Consider the following 20553-nt stretch of genomic DNA (forward strand, 5'->3'; position numbering starts at 1 on the left):
CTTAGCACTTTACATGAGGGTATCCATCCTGTGGGTGTGCTGTGCGTGCAAGAAAAAGAGCGAGCAAGAGAGTCGCGGGAGTGTCGATGGGTCTCAGTAGGAGTCAGAATGTGGAGCATAGGCTCCCCGAGGAGAGGAAGAGCAGAGTAGAAAAAAAACTCCCACAGATCAAATGGAGAACATTCTCTGGCCCCACTTTGCCACATCACATGCACACATACATCTAACCTTAGCTTAACCTCAATTCCCCATGCTTAGATTTAATTATTTTCATATGCGGAACTTTGAAACATTAACTTTTGTCACTAGCCACAAAAGACAACTGGATCTGTTTCAACTTTTAAAGCTGCTTTAAAGTCATGCATGTGTGTTTAATCTCTAATTAATAAAACTATGTCACGCACTGTGGCATTTTTGCTATTGAGAAAGAAAATAACGCGAAAACTTTGAAAACACAAGTCCAATGCGAGTGAGGTGTTTGCAATAATACAACACTTGAGTGTTTAAAGAAATAGACAGAAGAGAAGTGAATGACAAATAGTAAAGGATGTCGCCGTCTGTCAAAGCAGGAGGGCCCAAACGGTGACTGTCAGTGACAAATAGCGAGTCATTAACCCAGCTGGTCGCGTCTTCCATGCCATGAGTGAAGGAAAGTGTGTCGGAACGAAGGTATTTGTGAGATCTTTGTCAATCGAGCACATCCAGCTGCACTTTTATTTATTCTCCTTCCTCTCAGTGAAGGAGAGAGGCAAGATGAAATCAAGGGAGCAAAGGGGAAGAAATGAGGAAGACGGGAAGCAGGTGACGAGGAAGGGAAATAGATGAAACTGAGGAGGGACAAGCACAGGAAGAAAAACATGGAGGGGATGGAAAGCAGGGAAAGCAGGGCTGTTAGTGCAGGGGCCCTTGGGTGACTGGTTGGTCCCCCCGCGGGACGTCTCCCCTCTGCTAAGCCCCAACCGTCTGTTGCAACCGGCTGTCTCTCTGTCTCTGTCTCCCCCCTCTCTCTCTCTCTCTCTCTCTCTCTCTCTCTCTCTCTCTCTCTCTCTCTCTCTCTCTCGCACGCGCGCGCACGCTCGCTCGATCTCTCTCTCTCTTTCTCTCTCTCTCTCTCTCTCTCTCTCTCTCTCTCTCTCTCTCTCTCTCTCTCTCTCACTCTCTCTCTCTCACTGTACATGCACGCAGCTCACTGCGTCTGTCGGCAGCATAGCAGCTGAGTCCTGTGAGGCCAAAACTCTTATTAAAACCACAGATCACTTTCTACTAGAAGGAAAGGTAGGAGGGGCTTCATTTGAAACAAAATTACAGACGGCCTCCTGCACTCTGGCATGTCACTTGATACAGACACACACATTCACACACACATTCACACTCTCTCACACACACACACACACACACACACACACACACACACACACACACACACACACACACACACACACACACACACACACACACACACACACACACACACACACACACATATATATATATTTATTTATACACACACACACATATGTATACGTATATATATATATATATATATATATATATATATGTATATATATATATATATATATATATATATATATATATATATATACATACATACATACATACATACATACATACATACATACACGCACACGCACAAACACACACACAGTCAGTTAATGTACGTCCCTCCTCCGCCCGTACCCCCTTCTTGCCAGCCTTCCTCCTCCTTCATTGTGTGTGTGTGTGTACCCGAGGGTGGCCCAAAGATTCCTGTGCTAAGCCCTTGCCATACATATAAGCGTGCGTGCACATACACACAGGCGCAGTAATCGTGCACAGACACAGCTGGCTGCTGCTCAGGTTTTCCAGGGAGAGAGCGAGAATCCGGCACCAGAGTAGAGGGTGATGGAGGAGAGAGAGAGAGAGGGAGACGAAGGGGGGAGATCACAGCATGCAGCGATGAAGAAGGGTTGTTGTGGAGTCATTTTTCATCACAGGGTTCATTTTTCACTGCACTTCTTCCACTGACTTCATCGCTCTATTTCTCTTTATCTGTTCTCTCCTCCTGCTCCCCTCCCTTGATCCCGCTTTGTCTCTGTTTATCTTACCTTTTTCATGCCCCCCCAATCTTCTCTTTCTTGTATGCGCTCCCTCTCACCCAAACTCTTTCCATCCTCCTTATTTCCCATATCTCTCTTTCAGCCTAGTTTCTCCTTTATGAAATATGGATGGGAGCAGTTTTGGGTGCGCTGAGAGGTTTGCAGTTCGGGGAATGAGGACGGGGGGACGGCGCGGGGGGGGCGACTCAGGAAGAGGCAAGGGATGGGAGAGACAGAGAGGGAGTTGGATGGAGCTGGCGTCTCAACAGACATGCACCTAAACACCTCACTGAGCAATCTGTCAACATGTCAGCAACACATGTTTGGTTAAAAAAAAAAAAAAAAAGAGAGAGCGGGAGCAAGAGAGCGGTTGGAAGGCGAGAGGAGCACGTGAAAAAGATCTCTCCTCCTCCAGTGGGAGTAATGGCTCCCACCAGGGCTCTGGAAATGCTTTGAATTCAGCAGATTTCTATTGCAGGCTTCTCCCCCGGGGGCGTCTTTTTACAATGCCTGCATCTCAGAAATTTGAGCCCGAGGACCCCTAGGGGCGTCCTTTCATAATGCCTGAAAATGTAGGGTTATATTGTGTGCTCTTCCCCGTGAGGCTTTTATTAATACCTGTATTCACTGCCGCTGGAAATTACACAGGCAACGCTGCAGGGGCCCGAGCTCGCTCCAGGAAGGGAGAAAGACTCTGTGGGGACTTTCTCTCTCTCGTCTTCTTCTTTCTCCTCTTATCCCGTCTTTCTCTCCCATTCCTCACCTCTTCCTCCTCTGTCTCAGACTATGTTAACTAATTTTTTTTCCTGACAAAATGCAAGCGCAAAATCAAGAGTGTGTGTGTGTGTGTGTGTGTGTGTGTGTGTGTGTGTGTTTGTTGGCACCAGCTCGCCCCCCTTAAATTCAGCCCCACTTTGCTTGAAGTAAAAGAAGCACTCAATTAAAAATGTAACTTCCCCTCTTGTTTCCCTCTCATCTTTCCTCGCTCACTCAGTGTCCTTGTGTGCCTTGTGTGTAGCTCTCGCTGTGGGTAAATATTTGTGTGCGCCAGTGGTTGTAGTCGGATAATAGCCTCCGTCCACGGTCCACTATAAGTATCTGTGTGCGACAACAGCTTCTGTTTCCAAACATTCATTAGAATTCTTCAGCCAAAGGGTTTTGCAGATTTGCTTTTTTTTTTTTTGTCTCTGTGTTTGTGTTTATTGATCAAATATTTACACAGTCAGATTTAGGAGGTATACATTTACATATCTTTGAATAAATAAATTGCCTGCTCTCTGCTTACCACATTTTCTGTTTAGTTGTCAGATTTGTGTGTTTTACTTTGTCATGATGGAGCAATTATGTGATTTTACATTGAGGGACTGATTGCGTTCAGTCCTCGTGGTTGTTGCCATTCGGCTCGAGTTACCATCCAATTATGTTCAAGGTTAAATTGTTCAATGACAACAGTGGCTATGTTTACATTGACACATTTTTCGGATTAAAAGCCTGATTGGAATAAAAATCCTTCACATCCCAGTTGGAATATTATTTGTTTTATTATTACTACTATTATTGCTACTATTATTATATTATTTTGATAACAATCAAAATGAGCCCAATAATTTTCAAAAATTGTCTTTACTATCTTCCTTTTCAATGTGCACCAGCACAAAATGCTTGTTGTTGCAACCTTTAGCAGCAGATGTCACCAATATCAACACAGATTGAAATTAGAAGTGCAAGATGTTTTTGTTTTGTTTTTTCTTAATAGCAAAAGACAGAATAGTACCAGTTGCCTTGAATCGTAATCCTCACTGGTGTTTATAAAGCCATGATTTCATCATTTAGAAGCATAACTTCGCATACAGTATTTTATTTATTTATTTATTTTTAAATCTATATGTGAGCTCTAAGTCTGTCAGAATGTTTCAGTGGGCCAGGATAAAGTTGTCATGGGGCCATGAGGGGCCTGTGTGTGTGTAGGGGGTGTCTGGATAATGAGGAACAGGCCATTCCCTTGGATTCCTGCACCCCTGCCAACAAGCAGGACCCCCAGAACCTCAAGCCCACCCCCCTCTTCTTTTCTTTTTTCTCCCCCCTCCTGCTGACACCTGGGATCTTTTTCTCCCTCTATTTTTCCTCTCCCTCCCAGCTTCTTTTTCTTTCTCTCCCTCTCAAGTGGAACACATGCCGCCCCCCCTCCCAATTTTATACATTCTTTCTTTCTACTTTCCCTCCCCATTCTCCATCCCTCATACACATCTTTGGATCACAAGTCACATGTCACTTGCCTCCTAGCACATTGGCCCCAGTGTCTGCATCCTTTCCTCCTTCCCTCCCTCCTTGCTGTAACTCCCCGCTGAGTTCTCAAACCCCAAACTGACCACATCCCCTCCACTCACCCTTTGACTCCCTCCCCCCCTTTCGCCTCCCGCCATTCTCTCCCAAACCCCTCTGTTCCCCACCGAGCTGGCCCCAAAGCTCTGATCCTTTCCTCCATGCCCCCAAACCTCCCCACTGTGCCCTCCCAAGACACACAGACATAGACCCACACCCTGTGGCGAATGGCCCCAAAGCAGCCTCTGTTTGCCCCCCCACCTCACCCCCGCTTTTCCACTCCTTTTTCCACCTCACCTCTGTCTCTGTCTCCCATACCCACTTTGAGGACGTATGATGTGTTATGTCCTTAACTTAAGTTGGTTTTCAGAATTTTTTTTTATGATACATTACTTCACACAACACTGTATTTTTTATTTATTTATTTTATTTCAAAGCGAGAACTACCAGTGTGACCATATAATACTTTTTGATTGCGAATTACTTTCCACTTTCATGTATGTAACATATTTCCACTTCTGCTAAAATAGATTTGGATATAATAAATGTGACGCTAGTGCAAACAGTTTTAGTTTGAAAAAAGTTCTTATATAGCACTCACAGGCCTTCATATTTTCTCTATTGTAATAGGAATTTGGTTAATTCCTGACACGTTTTTTTTTTTTTTTTTTTTGGTAGCTGAAAAAACCCCCAAAGAATCTTGGTGCCAACGCAAAGACATCTAAATGTCTGGCTCTGGCCAGTTTAATTTCAATAACTAAAATGTAACCATGGTCAGACAAAGCAAGTGAGTAGGAATTGGGAACCCGCCTTCCTGTAACCCGTACAAAAACACTGAATGTGTTTCCAGTCTTTATAATTTCCATTTCTCTTGGACACAGTGCAAAGTTTTTACGTGTGAGATAGTTTTCCATTTCAATGTTCTGAATCTCAATCCGTTATGAACTCAAGTCTGTAGTTCTATTACAAACAGAAACCTTAACGGTGCAAGTTATTTAATTAAACTCTATCCATCGATGCCAATGGCTTGAAAAATAAATTGTCTGTTTTCATTGACTAAGTGATGCCGCTTGTTTACAGTTAAGTAAATCTCATGGAATTGACTATAAAAGCCAATGCATGCTAAGTTTGCTATCCCCAGGTGTCTACGCATTCATGCACATGCACAGTTTCAGTCATAGACAGTTGTGGCAAAGGCCAACGTACCTCAGGGAGACAGCCTATAATAGTTTTAACCCAGCGCTCAGGTGTGACTCTCCTTTGTCCAGCCAAATGTCAGAGAAAAGCAGGGGACAAACGGCTGAGAGGATCAAGAGAGTGAAAGTGGAAATGACGTAACTATACTGTGATGCGGTCACAATTTACCGAGTGGAAGGTTCGACCAAGATGCCATTACAAACTGATACAACATTTTCAGCCAGTGTCTTTGTCAATGGTTGTGTCGCGTGTGCCAGGCTTTCTGTCTGGGCACCTGGTTATGTGGGGGGCTGGGAGTCCTGCTCAACACTGTTCTTTTCCTGTTTCAAGAAGTCCCTCGGGGTTGCCAGGACCGACTGCCAGCCCTCTTTCGATGCAAAACACGCATGCACGCACACTGACGTCAGCTGCTCTGGGCCCTCTCCCCTGGGTGCTAGCAGAATCGTTTGTTTCCATCCACTCTGTTCACTCCCGGCCTTTTCTTTCACACTCCTTACTTCTTTCCTTGTCTTTTGTCCCCTGAAATAGGTGTCCCGCTAACTGCCTGATTGGAATTCCCTGCACTGTAGGAGTTCTCTAGGGGAAAGGCATTGTCAAGTGTTATTATGCATATGATTGCATATATGATCATGTTATGCATGCATATTTTTGTGTGAGAGGCAAAGACCTGTTGTCAGTCCAGAAAAACATTTAAAAGATACATTTAGTAAATACCACATGTGATTGTCATCTTCCAAATCATATTGGCAAATCTACCAAAACAAAAACATGTCTACAGCACAATTTGCGAGCATGATATCGGTGCAGAGATTCTTTCATTCAATACAGATTCTTCTCTTATGTAACCCTCAAGATGTATATAGGGCTGTCACTATGCAATATTTTTAAACTGTTTGGTCTCTAGATTATTCTGTCGATGAATCGAAAAATCAGATACAATTTTATTTTGCACAAAAGTGTATTTTGAATTTATGTTGTATTGTTGCGTAGAAAAATAATGAAAAATGACATGAGGCGGTTTGGGGTCGCAGTCACTTTTTGAAACTGATTTGGTTTCTGGTTCAGGTCATTTTCAAAAGTATAAACAGATGGTTGCAAAAGTTTGATTTGAACACAAAGATATTCTGTCTGATTTAAAGATGGACATCATAAATTAGAGAATGATTGCTGTTGTGAGGCTAAAATTTGAGGATTTGGACAATTTGAACTTGAGTTTACGCTTACTCGATTGCTCAAATAATTGAATTATAGTAATCAAGTAATTTTGACACCTCTCAATGTATTTGTGCTATATTTTGTTAGCAGCAGTTAGCAGATAAGTGCATCTAGGTTTTTTTTCACATTTTCCTTTCCAAATATTTTTTTTTCCCAATATATTGCCACAATGCTTTTGTAATTTATTCCTGTATTGCGTTTTGATTGTGAAAGACCCGATTCAACATATTCAATAGAGCCTATATGACTTTTTGTAATTTATTTTTATAATATATTTACTGTAGTGTAGTGTGAATATTTGCCAATATGATTTTTTTAGGCTTCTTGTCACTGTGTTTATTGGTTGGAAAGAGAATGTGTGTATTATTATGTGTCTACTTGAATTGGGGTTAAGAAACAAGAGAATTCCTCCCTACTGTTCCCTCCTTTCCCCTCTCTCTTTGTCTCTCTCCCTGGTGTAAGTGGGAATGTTTTGAAATATTAACCAAACTGCTTTTCATTTTTCAAATATGATCGAAAGCGTTCTGCTAAATAAGTCAGGAGTCGAGGCTTATGCTAGTTAGATGAGGCCTTTCAAATAAACAACAAAATAGCGCAAACAACAACAATGATGGAAGGGGAAGAGAAAGAATGCAAGGTGCTTCGGAGAAAGAGAAGCCCATCTATCTATTTCAAGTCTTTTCACTTTTGTTTCCCTTTTCCTCTGTGCTCTAATGAAAACCATTCCGATGGAGAATTGCACCGCACTGCACTTTGTGTCTTCATCTGCATTTTCATCTTCCCTTTATCACCTCAGCAGTGCTGCAAGTGTCCAACTTCCTCCATCAATTGCCACTTCCTATTCTTTGGTTAAATTTGAACCCCATAGTGGATTGCAGACTTTTGGGGGGTTTTGGGTGAGAGGCTAAGTGGGTATTTCTCCCTCTTGTCAGCTGCCAAAACATGCAGTCTGCGAATAAGCAGATAAAATTGTGTGTGAATGTGAGTAAAGAAGGCTTCAGTCTTGGGCATGAAGATATGCATGTGTTTGTTATACATTTTGAGTAGACGGGGGTATTTGTCCTGTGTGTTGGGGAGTTTGTCCTTTGAGAATACTGTTTGTGGTGAGGGCTGCAGTGACAGCTGCAGAAGGGGTGCGGGGGGCTGACTGCTTGCTGACTGATAAGGGAGGGGAGGGGGGGAAGGGGGTCCGTATTAAGAGACGGTTAATAGTTTAGCTGTGCCTAACACAAACACACTTGTGTGTCTCACCGCAGCCAGGTTGACAAAAAAATCTGAAATGTCCGACTAGGCTGTTTCAAAATATGTTTCATAAGTATTGGGACAGACCTCCAAACAAGTTCATGTTGTCTCCCTAAACTCAATTCTTTCTGATTTGAAAAGCATGTCAGTGTACTTTAGCAATAATGACACAATGGTAGGATTCTACCCACCATGTTTTTCTAATGTCCCTTCTGCTTAATTCCTACCTCCCCAACCCACACATTCAAATCCCTTAATATGATTGTCTTTCCTGAAATAATAATAGCCCCATTAGTACTTAATTATTCATGTTTTAGTCGTACAATCCAAGTTAACGGCTCAAACATTAGTACATGATAAAACTCCAGAGGCTATGCTTTTAATTTAATTCCACCGTCTAAATTAATTTTGGGGCATGCTTGTGCTTTTCGCTTGCTCCTCCACAGAGGGGAGAGAGACAGGAGCTTACTCGGAGTGGTGCGGCAGCCGCGGATGAAGGCGAGAAACGGCGGCCCTTAGGCGGTGTTGACGGCTTTTTTTTTTGGTTAATCCAAACCCCGCGATGGTTACTGAAAAACTGTGCTGCAGTTGCTTAAGTGTGAACATTGTCATCCTTGAATCCTGTTGCACACCAATAAGAGGTGCGCTCAATTGACGTCAAGTGTGAACGCCGTGAGGATTCACGCTCCCTATATGTTGTATTGCTTCATCTGTGTGGGTAAAGCAGCCACTTCTTAAAACAATCAAGAACCACTGCTATAAATAATGAATGATTTCAAAACACAACTCACCATTGAGATGCGTCAGGGGAAGTATGATGGATTCTGAAACTGGCAGTTACAAACAAACAGTTTGCCCTTTCGCCTTTGCACTGCCATCAAAAGGGCCATTAAGTTAAACAATATGCATGCTAATTTGTGAACATTCTTAAATTTTTTACAGTAGTTAGCAACTGGACGACCTCAATCGTGTTGTCTTTTCTTACTTCCTCCTTCCATTTCTTAAATTGCACTATATTGAAACATTGAGTGTATGCGTCAGACAAATTTACACACAAAAAAAAAAAATCCAGTGTTACACTCAACTACATAGTCCAAGTTGCAGATGTGGCTTGCAATAACGGGACCCCCCCTAACCTCCCTCACTGCCCTATTGACCTCTCCCCACTTTGATCTGTTTCATGTCACCAGCTCACACACACCCACTTAGTTCCACACAACACTCACACACATACTTAAGTGCTAAATCCACCTTTGTTTATGTCCAGCATCCCTCCCCGTGTATGCACTGGTCTTTGTTAAAGCCAGTGTGTGGGCTTTCATTCAGCCAGGGGCTTTTTTTTTTTTTCAAGACTTTTTTTTTAAACGCCTCCGTCCGTATCACATTGGACTTGATACTTGAGCATTGTTTCCTTCCCAACTTGCCAACAGCTACTAGAATAAGAGTTAACTTTTGGATTGTGGTGGAGTGACAAAACATGGTTTGGTTATTTGTTATGCTTCTGAAATAATACAGTCACAGATTTATAGTATTCACTTCTTTTTTTTTCTTCTTTGGTGAGCCTTCATTCTGCTTCCCTTTTTCTCTTGTTTAATCTACGTGGCCGTCCTTGACCCCCAGCTGGTTATATGGACTCTCTTGGGGGAGCAAACGGTTTATTGCATCAGTAATTACTCCACACCATGTCCAGGTGGTATAAAAGTGGTGAGTCCTTGTTGTGTGTGTATTTTTTATTTTTTTTCTCTGGATGTAAACATGCTATCGCCGTGGCTACATTTTAGTTTGGAGTGCTGTAGAACAACATCTTGAAGAGTTGTTTCGCATCCTCCTGTTTTTCTCAGAGGCACAATATTAGAAACATGCTTGGTATACGTATGTGTGTGAATGTTTATTATTTATTACTTTCTGCATATAAGCACCCATCCCAGTGTGCATTCTCTCTTGCCGTCTGTGCCCCTAATCCCTGAATGTGCCACTAATGGCAGGTCCAGGTGTTTTGCTCTGCTTCTCGTCTCCTCTGGGAACATCTCTTTAGTGCGTGTGTATGTGTGCTCGCATGTATTCCACTCACGGGGGGTTTACGCGTTGTGACTAGGGGGCTGTCCAGGATCCAATCCTCCAGAAGGGAAGGGAGGGAAGAGGAATGGCAGGCAGGAGGTACCCGCCTCCCGCAGCTTGCTTTCTGGGTTCCCCTGAGCACAAGACCCCCCTCTACCACTCTCCCCTGGGTCTTCACAGCCTCATTGCCTTACTGCCTCTTATTCCCCTCGTTTTATAGTCTCATCACTCTCTGCCCCTCATCATGGGAGTTTCTGCATTGCGTCAGATTTTTGGTGGAGAAGAGCTTCAGTAAATTTCCTTTCCGGGTGGTTACTGATGTGGGTTTGGCGTATTCATACAGCCAAAATGGGTTTGTTTGTTTGTTTGTTTGTTTGTTTGTTTGTTTGTTTGTTTGTTTGTTTGTTTACCTGTGCACGTATGCCTGTAACTGCGTGTTTGTGTTTTGAAAGGCAAGCTCCAGCTGCCTGCATCACTTATTTATAGGTCCCACTTACACATAGGTTAATGAGGAAGGACTTGAGTGTTTGCATCTGCGTAATACGGCGAATACATCCCAATATCCAGTCAGGTCTAGATGTTGCTTATATCTCCATAAATACACTCGAGAATCTACAGGATGCTCTAGCTAAACAATAATGATCCAATATTATGCACAAAGTAGCACTTCAAAAGTACGTGTGCGTGATTATAACCACACGAATGCTCGTGTAAACATCTGAGGGCTTCTTTATGTGTTTTTTCTTTTTTTTTATATGTATAGTGGGTGTGTTTTATGACAAACGTGTTTTTTGGTTAACAAGCGGCCAGTCAGCCCATCAGACCTCGTTCTTATAAATAGATGATATAGCCGCGAGCCATCGTTGCACACGGAGCGACCGCACTTTTGTACGCGCGTGCTTGTGTTAATACACAAACACACCTAAATCCATACGTGGTTTTTGTGTGCATTGGCAATGGTGTTGTTGTTTATCTAACACTGCCCAGCACCTGGTTCTCATTTCTGAGTGAACAAACAGCAAAGGAGATGGACAAAAAGTGGGACAGAGGAGGGAGCAGTGTGGATTTTGTGTCTCAAGAAAAAAAAAATCTGTGACATAGCTGCTCTGACCACATTTTGACAAATTGATAAATTAATAAAATCACAATGAAGTATTGCTGATTGGAATTCAAACAGGTTCTACACAAAAAAATCCACCAAAACCAATTAAAGAGGAAAAAAAATGCTTTAAGGCTTTTTTGATACTTGCTGAACTGATCTTTTTCACAACATATTGATTCAAACTTTCCCGTTTTTATGATATATATATATATATATATATATATATATATATATATATATATATATATATATATATATATATATATATATATATATATATATATATATATATATATATATATTGGGCCTCTTGCATCTCATAGCTTATTTTATGAGAAAAACATATATAATATTTACCATATAGTGTGCTGTTCATTACTTTGGATGACACCCTTTTTCGTACTCAGGTTTATTTATTTATTTTTAATTGTGACATGTATCGTCACACGCGTTCTGTTATCTGCACAAAGTATGTATACTGTCAGCCCTCCTCCTAACCTTCTGCCCTCAAAAAACATTGGCACAAACAGACGCACACTGTCCATATGGAGCAGTTGGCGCCCAAAAGCGTCCAAAGCAGCCGGACCCTTTCCCAGGGCAGAAGGTGAGGGTCCCCACTGCCTGCGTCGTGTGTATTTGTGTGTGTGTTTTTATCCATCCGTTAATATCGTCAAGGGCTCAACACGCCCGCGCAGACTGCTTTATCGTCCTTTCGGTCTGTCCTCTTTACTGTATGTAATGTGAACTTGTCCCGACAGACTGCATCCCATGTGAATTGCACGGAGGATAGCAAAGGTCTGTGCCCCCCACAAGCATAAACCAGGGTTGCATGGAGCCATATGTGAGCAACCAATGCTTCCATTTGAAGTGAAAAATTGCTGGCTAGAAACCGAGAAACATGATTGTAGAAATGAATGTGATGAAATGAATCAGTCTTCTCTATGGTGTATTGTAGGAATGTCGGTGACCTTTTTTTTTTAATTTTTTTTTTATTCCTTACAGTATCATCAGACTACGCAACAGGTAGTTTCAACCAAACAATCTAACTGGTCAAATTCACCTGCCCGCTGTGCAATTATTATGATTCATAGCAACCAAAAAGCTGTGATTGGCTGATCAGTTGCCATGCCAACTCACATGATGGTTTCAGAAACAGGTAGGGCTTTCGCTTCTGTTCTCAACTTTTTTAAGTCCAATCACATCTAGTATTTTGACCTCCTCCCTGGGAATCGCTATGCTGCATTTTTTTCCCCCCGGAGCACAATTTGGTTATATTCATTCAGGTTCTTTTTTTTTTAAAGAAGGCAATCAAGAGTGTGTTCCGGGCTACCCAGAGTGCAGAGTTGTTTTTCTGCTCCCTATGGTGAGTCCGGGGCTGTCTGCACTCACACTAGAGCAGCCTGGGGCTGCCCCAGGGGAGCCGGGGAGCAAGAGAAGGTAGAGGGTGAAGGGTGAGGAAGGTGGAGCGAGAGGAGGCCAGCAGGGTTCCCGCGGGTAAAGGCAGTGTTCAGCGCAATGGCCAAATAGAAAGATGGAAGTGGCAAATTGGTAGGAAGAAAAAAAGGCAGTGGCTGTTATAAGGAGTTAAAAAAAATAAAGGGCAAACTGAGGCGACCCTTAAATCATCCTTCGCTGTTGAGCATGAAACAATTCCATGCCTCACTCGAGGCTCCAAAACCTTTGGATTGAGATTGGGAGGATGACCACAGTCATTTGCTTTTGGCAAGTATGAAGAGCTGTTTGTGTTGTTGGGACTTATATGTATGTGTATTAGCGATTAAACATGACTTAGGGATGTTGTGTTGATGTTAGTGAACAAAGGTGTATGATTAGCAATAGAAGGTATCAAGCCTACTTCAGCAAATGTGGTTGTATGGATGGATGGATGGATGGATGGATGGATGGATGGATGGATGGATGGATGGATGGATGGATGGATGGATGGATGGATGGATGGATGGATGGATGGATGGATGGATGGATGGATGGATGGATGGATGGATGGATGGATGGATGGATGGATGGATGGATGGATGGATGGATGGATGGATGGATGGATGGATGGATGGATGGATGGACAAACGGACGGATGGTTGGAGTCGGAGACAGAGCGATGAAAACTGAAGAGTGAGGCTGACATGCCAGTAGAGTGCAGAGTGAAAGTTAAAGTGGTTAAAGACCACACTTGGGGAGCCGCGCTACTCCACTTTGCCTCTCTCGTAGAAGAAGAAAAAGGTAGGGATATTAACAGTATGTGTCAACCCGTCGTCTCCCCTCCCCCTTTTAAACTACATTTTCTACTTTTCCTCCCAAAGCGAAAAAAAGCCGCAACATCCATCCAACGTTAATGTCTCTTCTCTTGAGGTTTGTTCTATAATTTAACATTTCACTGAAAATTTCTTGCCCCCCCTTTCCTTTCCTCCCCATCTCCCAATTCCTCCCAGTTTACCATTCGGCCTTGTCTTGCCAGGTCCCCTCGTGGCCGACTGACAAAGACGCCGTTAAAAAGCCGTGTGATCCTCCATTTTAGCGCCAGCCACGCTAGTCAGAGGATTAAGGCTCTTTAATGACGCTAATCTCCCCTCCCATTCTTCCCCGACACCCTTCCTCCCCACCCTTCAAAAAGTGATTTCTCCCTCATGCTCTGACCCAGTCCGTCTCTGTTCAGTCCCTCTCGTTCATCATGTCTTCCTTCCTTCTCGCAACCTCACAAACATGAATCCAACCTCACCGACTCATACTTTGAACTGCCTTTAAAACGAGTTAATTCGCTCCATGTGCTTTGCGTTTTCCGCCATGCCGTCAGATTCCAACATACCAAGACAGTGTTCTGTGACTCCCATTCCAATTTAATTTCACCAAGATGAAACCAAAGCAGACAAAAAAATCTTCAGTAGGAGAAAACACGCTTTGAATTTTGCTTCTTTTTCCCTTTGTTGTATGTTTGACGGATTTATGAACAACTTTGAGGATATAAATCATTAACACTGGGTTTATGGCATGGATTTAGTTGTGCAGTCTGTTTTCTAGTGTAGTTCCCCAACATGGTGTGGTCCAACCCTGCTCAAGAAACCTGGTGTTGACCAAGGTCTACAATGAAATTTTAGATCCATTTCCACACTGCCTCAACAATTCTGTAAAAAGTGTTGAACACTCAGTTGAAATCCTGCTTGGATGTCTTTGAAGTTATACAGTCAGATTTTAAGATGCTCCATAGCACAGTCAGCCGTGTTATGAGTTTTTAATGGCTAATAACACCGGGGACTAAGTGTGTCTTGTTTTGTTGGACCTCAGTAGTCTTTTGGCTTGTTTGCAGCACCATTGGCCATCAGTTGTAGTACTCTAGAGGAGTGGTTTAGGTCCTGGCAGACAGAGCTTTTGGGGTTTTGAGTCCTGCTGTGCCCCACTGCCATATGGTGTTCTACAGGGTTCATTTTTGGGGCCCCTGCTCTTTTTATTGTACACATATTTGCAGCTCATGGGTTTCATCTTAAGAAAACGTTATATGTTCTTTCACTGCAGGGTGGAAGAAGACAGTCAGGTCATGGCACTGGATTAGTTGAATTTTAGTTAAAAAAAATTGTTATGTTGTTAGGTCCCATTGGCCTTTTTACATCCTACCCTACTTTAATGACAATATATTTTTTGACCTCAGTTTGATGTTTCAGTCTCATTCACTCACTATATTGTCTTTTTATTTCAGTAATACTTTTTCTTCTTCAGCCCTTTTTTACTAGCTAAATTTATAATTCATGGTTTTCTAGCTTGTTTTTTAACCCGCAAACCTTGCAGAGTTCTATTTGCACGTCGCTGTGCCTACATTTTTTCCGGCAATCGATTCATCACAGGCAGGAATCTGTTTCCAGGCGCTCTCTATAATGCAGTACACAGTGGACACACACGCACGCACACACACACACACACACACACACACACACACACACACACACACACACACACACACACACACACACACGTGTAAGCAAGCATAATTGTAATTGGTTGAGGCGAAACGATGCATGTCAGTAAAATTTGCAAAACCATCCGGAGAAACACGTCGCCACCAATGTCGGCTCGTGCGTCGCCATTGCCGTAATATCGGTGTGACTTCATCCCTCATTCCCTGATTTTCCTCTCTTTGCTTAGCAATCAGATAAAAGCAAACGTCTGCTGTATCCATTTTGCAAATGCTAATAGCCTTACTTGCGGTGCTTTGCTCTGCACGCCAAGGCGAACAGAACAAGCGTGCTTTATTCAGCCTCCTCTTTGTCATGTTAAACCTTTTCCTGAAGTGTCTATTAAAAAGCCGTGGCCTTGCTGTTGCCACTGTGCTAGACTGCACAGGATCTAACCTCTTACATAGTCAAGGGAGAGGTTGCAAAAAAGAGCAATGTTAGCATGTAACGTAGTTGAGATATAGGGAGTGTGTAAAGCAGTCTTTCTCAGCCAGGCATATCTCCTAATCACTATTCAGACGTTTCAATCTGCCAAGGCCCTAATGAAAATATGATGAGGCGGATCTCTGGTCCTCGGGGATGAATGGAGGGCTGGGAGGGGAGAGATGGAATGAGGGATGGCTGCAGAGGGAGGGCGAAGGGAGAGAAAATACACTCTGTCCTTGTTTCTGGGCCCCGGCGGGGATACATAGTTCTTGGAGCCTTCTATTTAGATGTTGCTACTGCCGCCGCCGGAATATGTGTCTTTCTTCTCTTTCTTTCTCTTCATCTCTGCCACCCTCATTTGCCTTCTGTGTTTGCAGGCGTGTGTGTAACCAGGATAAATGTGTTTACTTTTTTTTTTGTTTATAGCCTCTCTCTCTCATTTGAGAACTCCCACAGGCTGCCTCTTGCCTTCCAAGAAAGATGTAACTTCTTATTAATCATTCTAATGCTGCCTGTTTTACCCGTTGGCTCTGCCTGTGCTCTAATTGTGATTTTGGGCGGGAATCCTGTGGCTATGTACTTCTTCCTATTTAGTGGCGCATCAATTTGAAGTATCTTAAAACAAAAACACTGTCAACCCATCCTTAATGTTTTTCTTAGACGGCGATGATGACCCAGCGGGGCTGTCCTGGGTGCCCTCCTCGCCTTCCAGCAAAGATGTGGCGTCGCCTTCGCAGATGCCCGATGGCTGTTGCGACCTCGGCATGGCCACCGGTGGCGAGGAGGAAGGAGGTGCGGGTCTACCGTACCCGTGTCAGTTTTGCGACAAGTCCTTCAGGTACAAATTTGCCACATTAGACTCCCCACTGACACTTCACAGTAATTTCAGATGTCTTTAAAACGATGCAGTGCTGGACATAAATCCAAAAAAAGGCCTTTGACACGATGATTATTATTCTGTTTTACAGTCAATAATTTAGAAAGATTTATCACAGTAGTTCATTTAGATATGTGAAAGTCACACTGTATATACATAACTATTCATGCAGAAAGGGAGACATTTTATATTTTTTTTATAATATGATTAAAACCCATACTTCTCAAGAAATCAAAATTTGACAAACAACACAATTAAAACATATTTTTACTTCTTCACTTATTTATCCTATTTTTAATGCATCTATATATTAGAATCCCATTTTATAATTGTATTAGATCAACTGTATTATGATTTATTGACTGTACCTACTACATTTCAGTTCAATTTGAGTAATAAATACAACTGGTAAAACAAAACAATACTGTATTTATCATCCAGTGCTCTACATCGCCTGTTTTTTCTCATCTTCAGCCGGCTAAGCTACCTGAAGCGCCACGAACAGATTCACAGTGACAAGCTGCCTTTCAAGTGCACCTTTTGCAGCCGTCTCTTTAAACACAAGCGGAGCAGAGACCGCCATGTCAAACTTCACACAGGTAAACACAAGAATCTTATTCTGCCTTTTATGCTTAGCCAAAGAAACAAAGTATCATTTTTGTAAGTAATCATTGATGTTACAAGCAGATTGTGGGAAAAAATAACATGATTAAATTAGTAATGTGACAAGTGGTTGCAATCTCTGTGGAATTTTCTAAAAAGCAGAATGAGCACTTCAAACGCCAAGAAAGTCCTCCATAAGAAATTCATTTAGGAAAAAATAATTATGACCAAAGTAGATGACCTGCTCTACTCTTTTCTCATCAATAATGTTCCATCTGCGCCACTCTAGTTGACTTTTTAGGGCAAGTGATGTTTGAAACGTCACAGTGATTTTGACTTGTGCACTTAAATAACCCCTCAGAAATTTAGCTTGTACAAGAGTTGATATTTTACCCAATATTTATTTATTTTTTATTTACTATGGCATGTGCTAATTGTCCCCTCTCAATCTGTCAACTGACGCAGGAGATAAAAAGTATAGTTGCCAAGAGTGCGAAGCCGCTTTTTCCCGTTCTGACCATTTAAAGATTCATCTCAAAACACACAGGTAAAAAAAGTGTCTCCTATATTACGTATTTTAGATGTTTGCTGTTTATTAAATTTTTAATTGATCACAAGTTTGGCAGATGTGACCTGAGTGTAATTTGTGAATCCGCACATTTAGCTCCAGCAAACCATTTAAGTGCAGTGTGTGCAAACGAGGCTTCTCCTCCACTTCATCATTGCAGAGCCACATGCAGGTATACGATATAATACAGTCATGCAAAACACAATTTGCTAAGATCATCTTTTGAAGACTTTTGTCTGCCTTCTTCCACTCGCAGGCACACCGCAAGAACAGAGAGCACCTTGCGCTGAGGAGCGAGAAGGACGGAGGCAAAAAGGGAGCTGGAGGAGAGGTCGACCTGGAGCAAGACCTGTACATGTGCGATTACTGCGAGGAGACGTTCAGCCAAACAGATGAGCTTGAGAAACACGTCCTGACCAGGCACCCCCAGCTGTCCGACCGAGCCGACTTGCAGTGCATCCACTGCCCGGAGATCTTCCTCGACGAGGCTTCACTCCTCACACATATTGACGCGCAGCATGCAAACCGCAAACACAAGTACAAGAGAACATTTCTTTTCACTTTCTACAAGCAATAGAAAGAATTTTAATGTGAATTTGTTTTCTTTTTTTTCTTTTTTTTTTATCTGCAGATGTCCTGTTTGTTTGGAACAATTCCCCTCAGTTGAAGATGTCTACTGTCACCTAGACAGCCACCGCCAGCCCGACTCTTCCAATCACAGTGCTGCCAGTCCTGACCCCGCATTGGGGAGTGTTGCTTCAATGAGTTCCGCTACTCCAGATTCCAGTGCCAGCCTGGAGAGAGGATCCACCCCTGACTCCACCCTGAAGCCCAGCCAGGGCAGTGAACGAGGCCGCAGAAGAGGCAACGACAGTGGGGAAGAGATGGGGATAAGCTTAGTTCATCCAGGTGGAGGTACGTCTTGAGCTGCTCGTACTGCTTTGATATGCTAATTGAGTTGTATTTTTTTAACTGTTCAAGGTGGAGGAGGAAACTGGGCTAAAGTGACCTACTCTTGCCCTTACTGCTCAAAGAGAGACTTCAATAGCCTGGCAGTGTTGGAGATCCATTTAAAAACCATCCACGCTGACAAACCACAGCAGACACATACGTGTCAGCTTTGCCTGGACACGCTGCCGACGCTCTACAACCTCAATGAGCATGTGCGCAAAGCCCACCGTTCCAGTGGAGGAACCGCCAGCCCGGCGGCAGCGGCATTTCCCATTCTGCAGTTTACCAATGTGACAGCGTTTCATTGTAACTACTGCCCTGACATGTTTGGTGACATTAACTCGTTGCAAGAACACATTCGAGTGTCACACTGTCTGCCTGGCGGGATTATGGCGGGGTCCACCACATTAGGTAAGAGCCATTCTATATTACTTTTTTTATGAAATATTTTCTTAATTATGTATACATCAAATAATACACTCCTGACTATATTTAAGTAACAATAACATTTTGTGACTTCACCATAGAGGGGAACCATGCCTTCTTTTGCAACCAGTGCTCCATGGGATTCCTGACGGAGTCTTCGCTGACTGAACACATTCAGCAGACTCACTGCACCTCGGCGGTGGCGAGCGGAGCAGCCTCTGCTGGAGCGGTGGCCAAATTGGAGTCGCCTGTGCTACAGTCCGCGTCCCAATCATTCATGGAGGTAAATAAGTGGGGGATAAAGTCAAAATTGCGCACAGTATTTTTTTAATGAACAATTACTTCAAGTATGTTGCGATAAAATGCTTTCATGAGGCCACCGAATGCACTCTAACTGTTGATTTATCATCTTAATCTCCCTTTTGAGGATACTAAAATATTTCAACCTGAATAATATATGTGAGCTGGCAATTTTGGCTGCATTTACTCTCCGAGGACATTAAAAGCTTATTTTCCATGCACAGGTTTATTCTTGCCCGTATTGCACCAATTCTCCAATCTTCGGTTCTCTCCTCAAGCTCACCAAGCATATAAAGGAGAACCACAAGAACATTCCATTAGCTAACAACAAGAGACAGGCAAAAGTGGCTGACCTAAGCCCCTCCTCCTCTGATGTGGAGATCTCCTCCCCGAAGCGCCACAGAGTGGGAGGGGACTCCACGCCTTCCATCGGGAGCAACGGGGACTACCCATGCAACCAGTGTGATATGCGATTTGCCAGCTTTGAAGGCTTCCAGGCACACCTGAAGTCCCATTTGGAGATGCTACTGCGGCGCCAGTCGTGCCCGCAGTGTAACAAAGAGGACTTTGAATCCCAGGAGGCCTTGCTGCAACACCTGACTGTGCACTACATGACCACATCGACTCAGTACATGTGCGAGAGCTGTGACAAGCAGTTCTCCTCGGTGGATGATCTGCAGAAGCACCTGCTGGACATGCACACCTTTGTGCTGTACCATTGTACACTCTGCCAAGAGGTCTTTGATTCCAAGGTTTCGATACAGGTGAGTGAGGAACATTTATTTTATTTTTTTTGCCTGAATAAGTCGCGGTGTAACATACTGGCTTTCTATTTGTTGTTTAGGTTCACCTAGCAGTGAAGCACAGCAATGAAAAGAAGCTTTTTCGCTGCACAGCCTGCGCTTGGGACTTCAGGAAGGAGACAGAACTTCAGATTCATGTTAAGCATAACCACGTGGGCCAGAGGCCGGGCCTCCCCGGAGGGCTCGGAGCAGGTACACCTGCCAGTGTACATACTATACAGTTGTAGTGCTTTCACAAATACACCATACAAATCCAAATGGGAAAACAAAAAAAACTGAGTTGCTATAAATACCGATCTGAATTGTTGCATGTTTAATCAAAAAAAAAAATCAACACGTCAACATAAAGATTATCCGAGATTTAATGAACAGTAATATCATTTTTGATTAATTAACGAGAGGATAAAAACC

General features: G+C 43.0%; 1 protein-coding gene across 2 annotated transcripts in view; it reads left to right on the forward strand.

Moving 5' to 3' along the window:
• The window catches only part of znf423 (zinc finger protein 423), a 106917-nt gene that overhangs the window by 41505 nt on the left and 44859 nt on the right, over nt 1-20553 (forward strand). For both annotated transcript variants that reach the window (XM_049723931.2, XM_049723934.2), the window contains exons 4-13: nt 16275-16452; nt 16966-17090; nt 17560-17641; nt 17759-17834; nt 17919-18199; nt 18294-18577; nt 18644-19024; nt 19141-19322; nt 19564-20103; nt 20184-20334. In XM_049723931.2, the coding sequence (XP_049579888.1) occupies nt 16275-16452; nt 16966-17090; nt 17560-17641; nt 17759-17834; nt 17919-18199; nt 18294-18577; nt 18644-19024; nt 19141-19322; nt 19564-20103; nt 20184-20334 (2280 nt within the window). The remainder of the gene's footprint in view (nt 1-16274; nt 16453-16965; nt 17091-17559; nt 17642-17758; nt 17835-17918; nt 18200-18293; nt 18578-18643; nt 19025-19140; nt 19323-19563; nt 20104-20183; nt 20335-20553) is intronic.

The sequence above is a fragment of the Syngnathus scovelli genome, chromosome 6 (assembly GCF_024217435.2).
Source record: "Syngnathus scovelli strain Florida chromosome 6, RoL_Ssco_1.2, whole genome shotgun sequence".
NCBI lineage: Eukaryota > Metazoa > Chordata > Actinopteri > Syngnathiformes > Syngnathidae > Syngnathus > Syngnathus scovelli.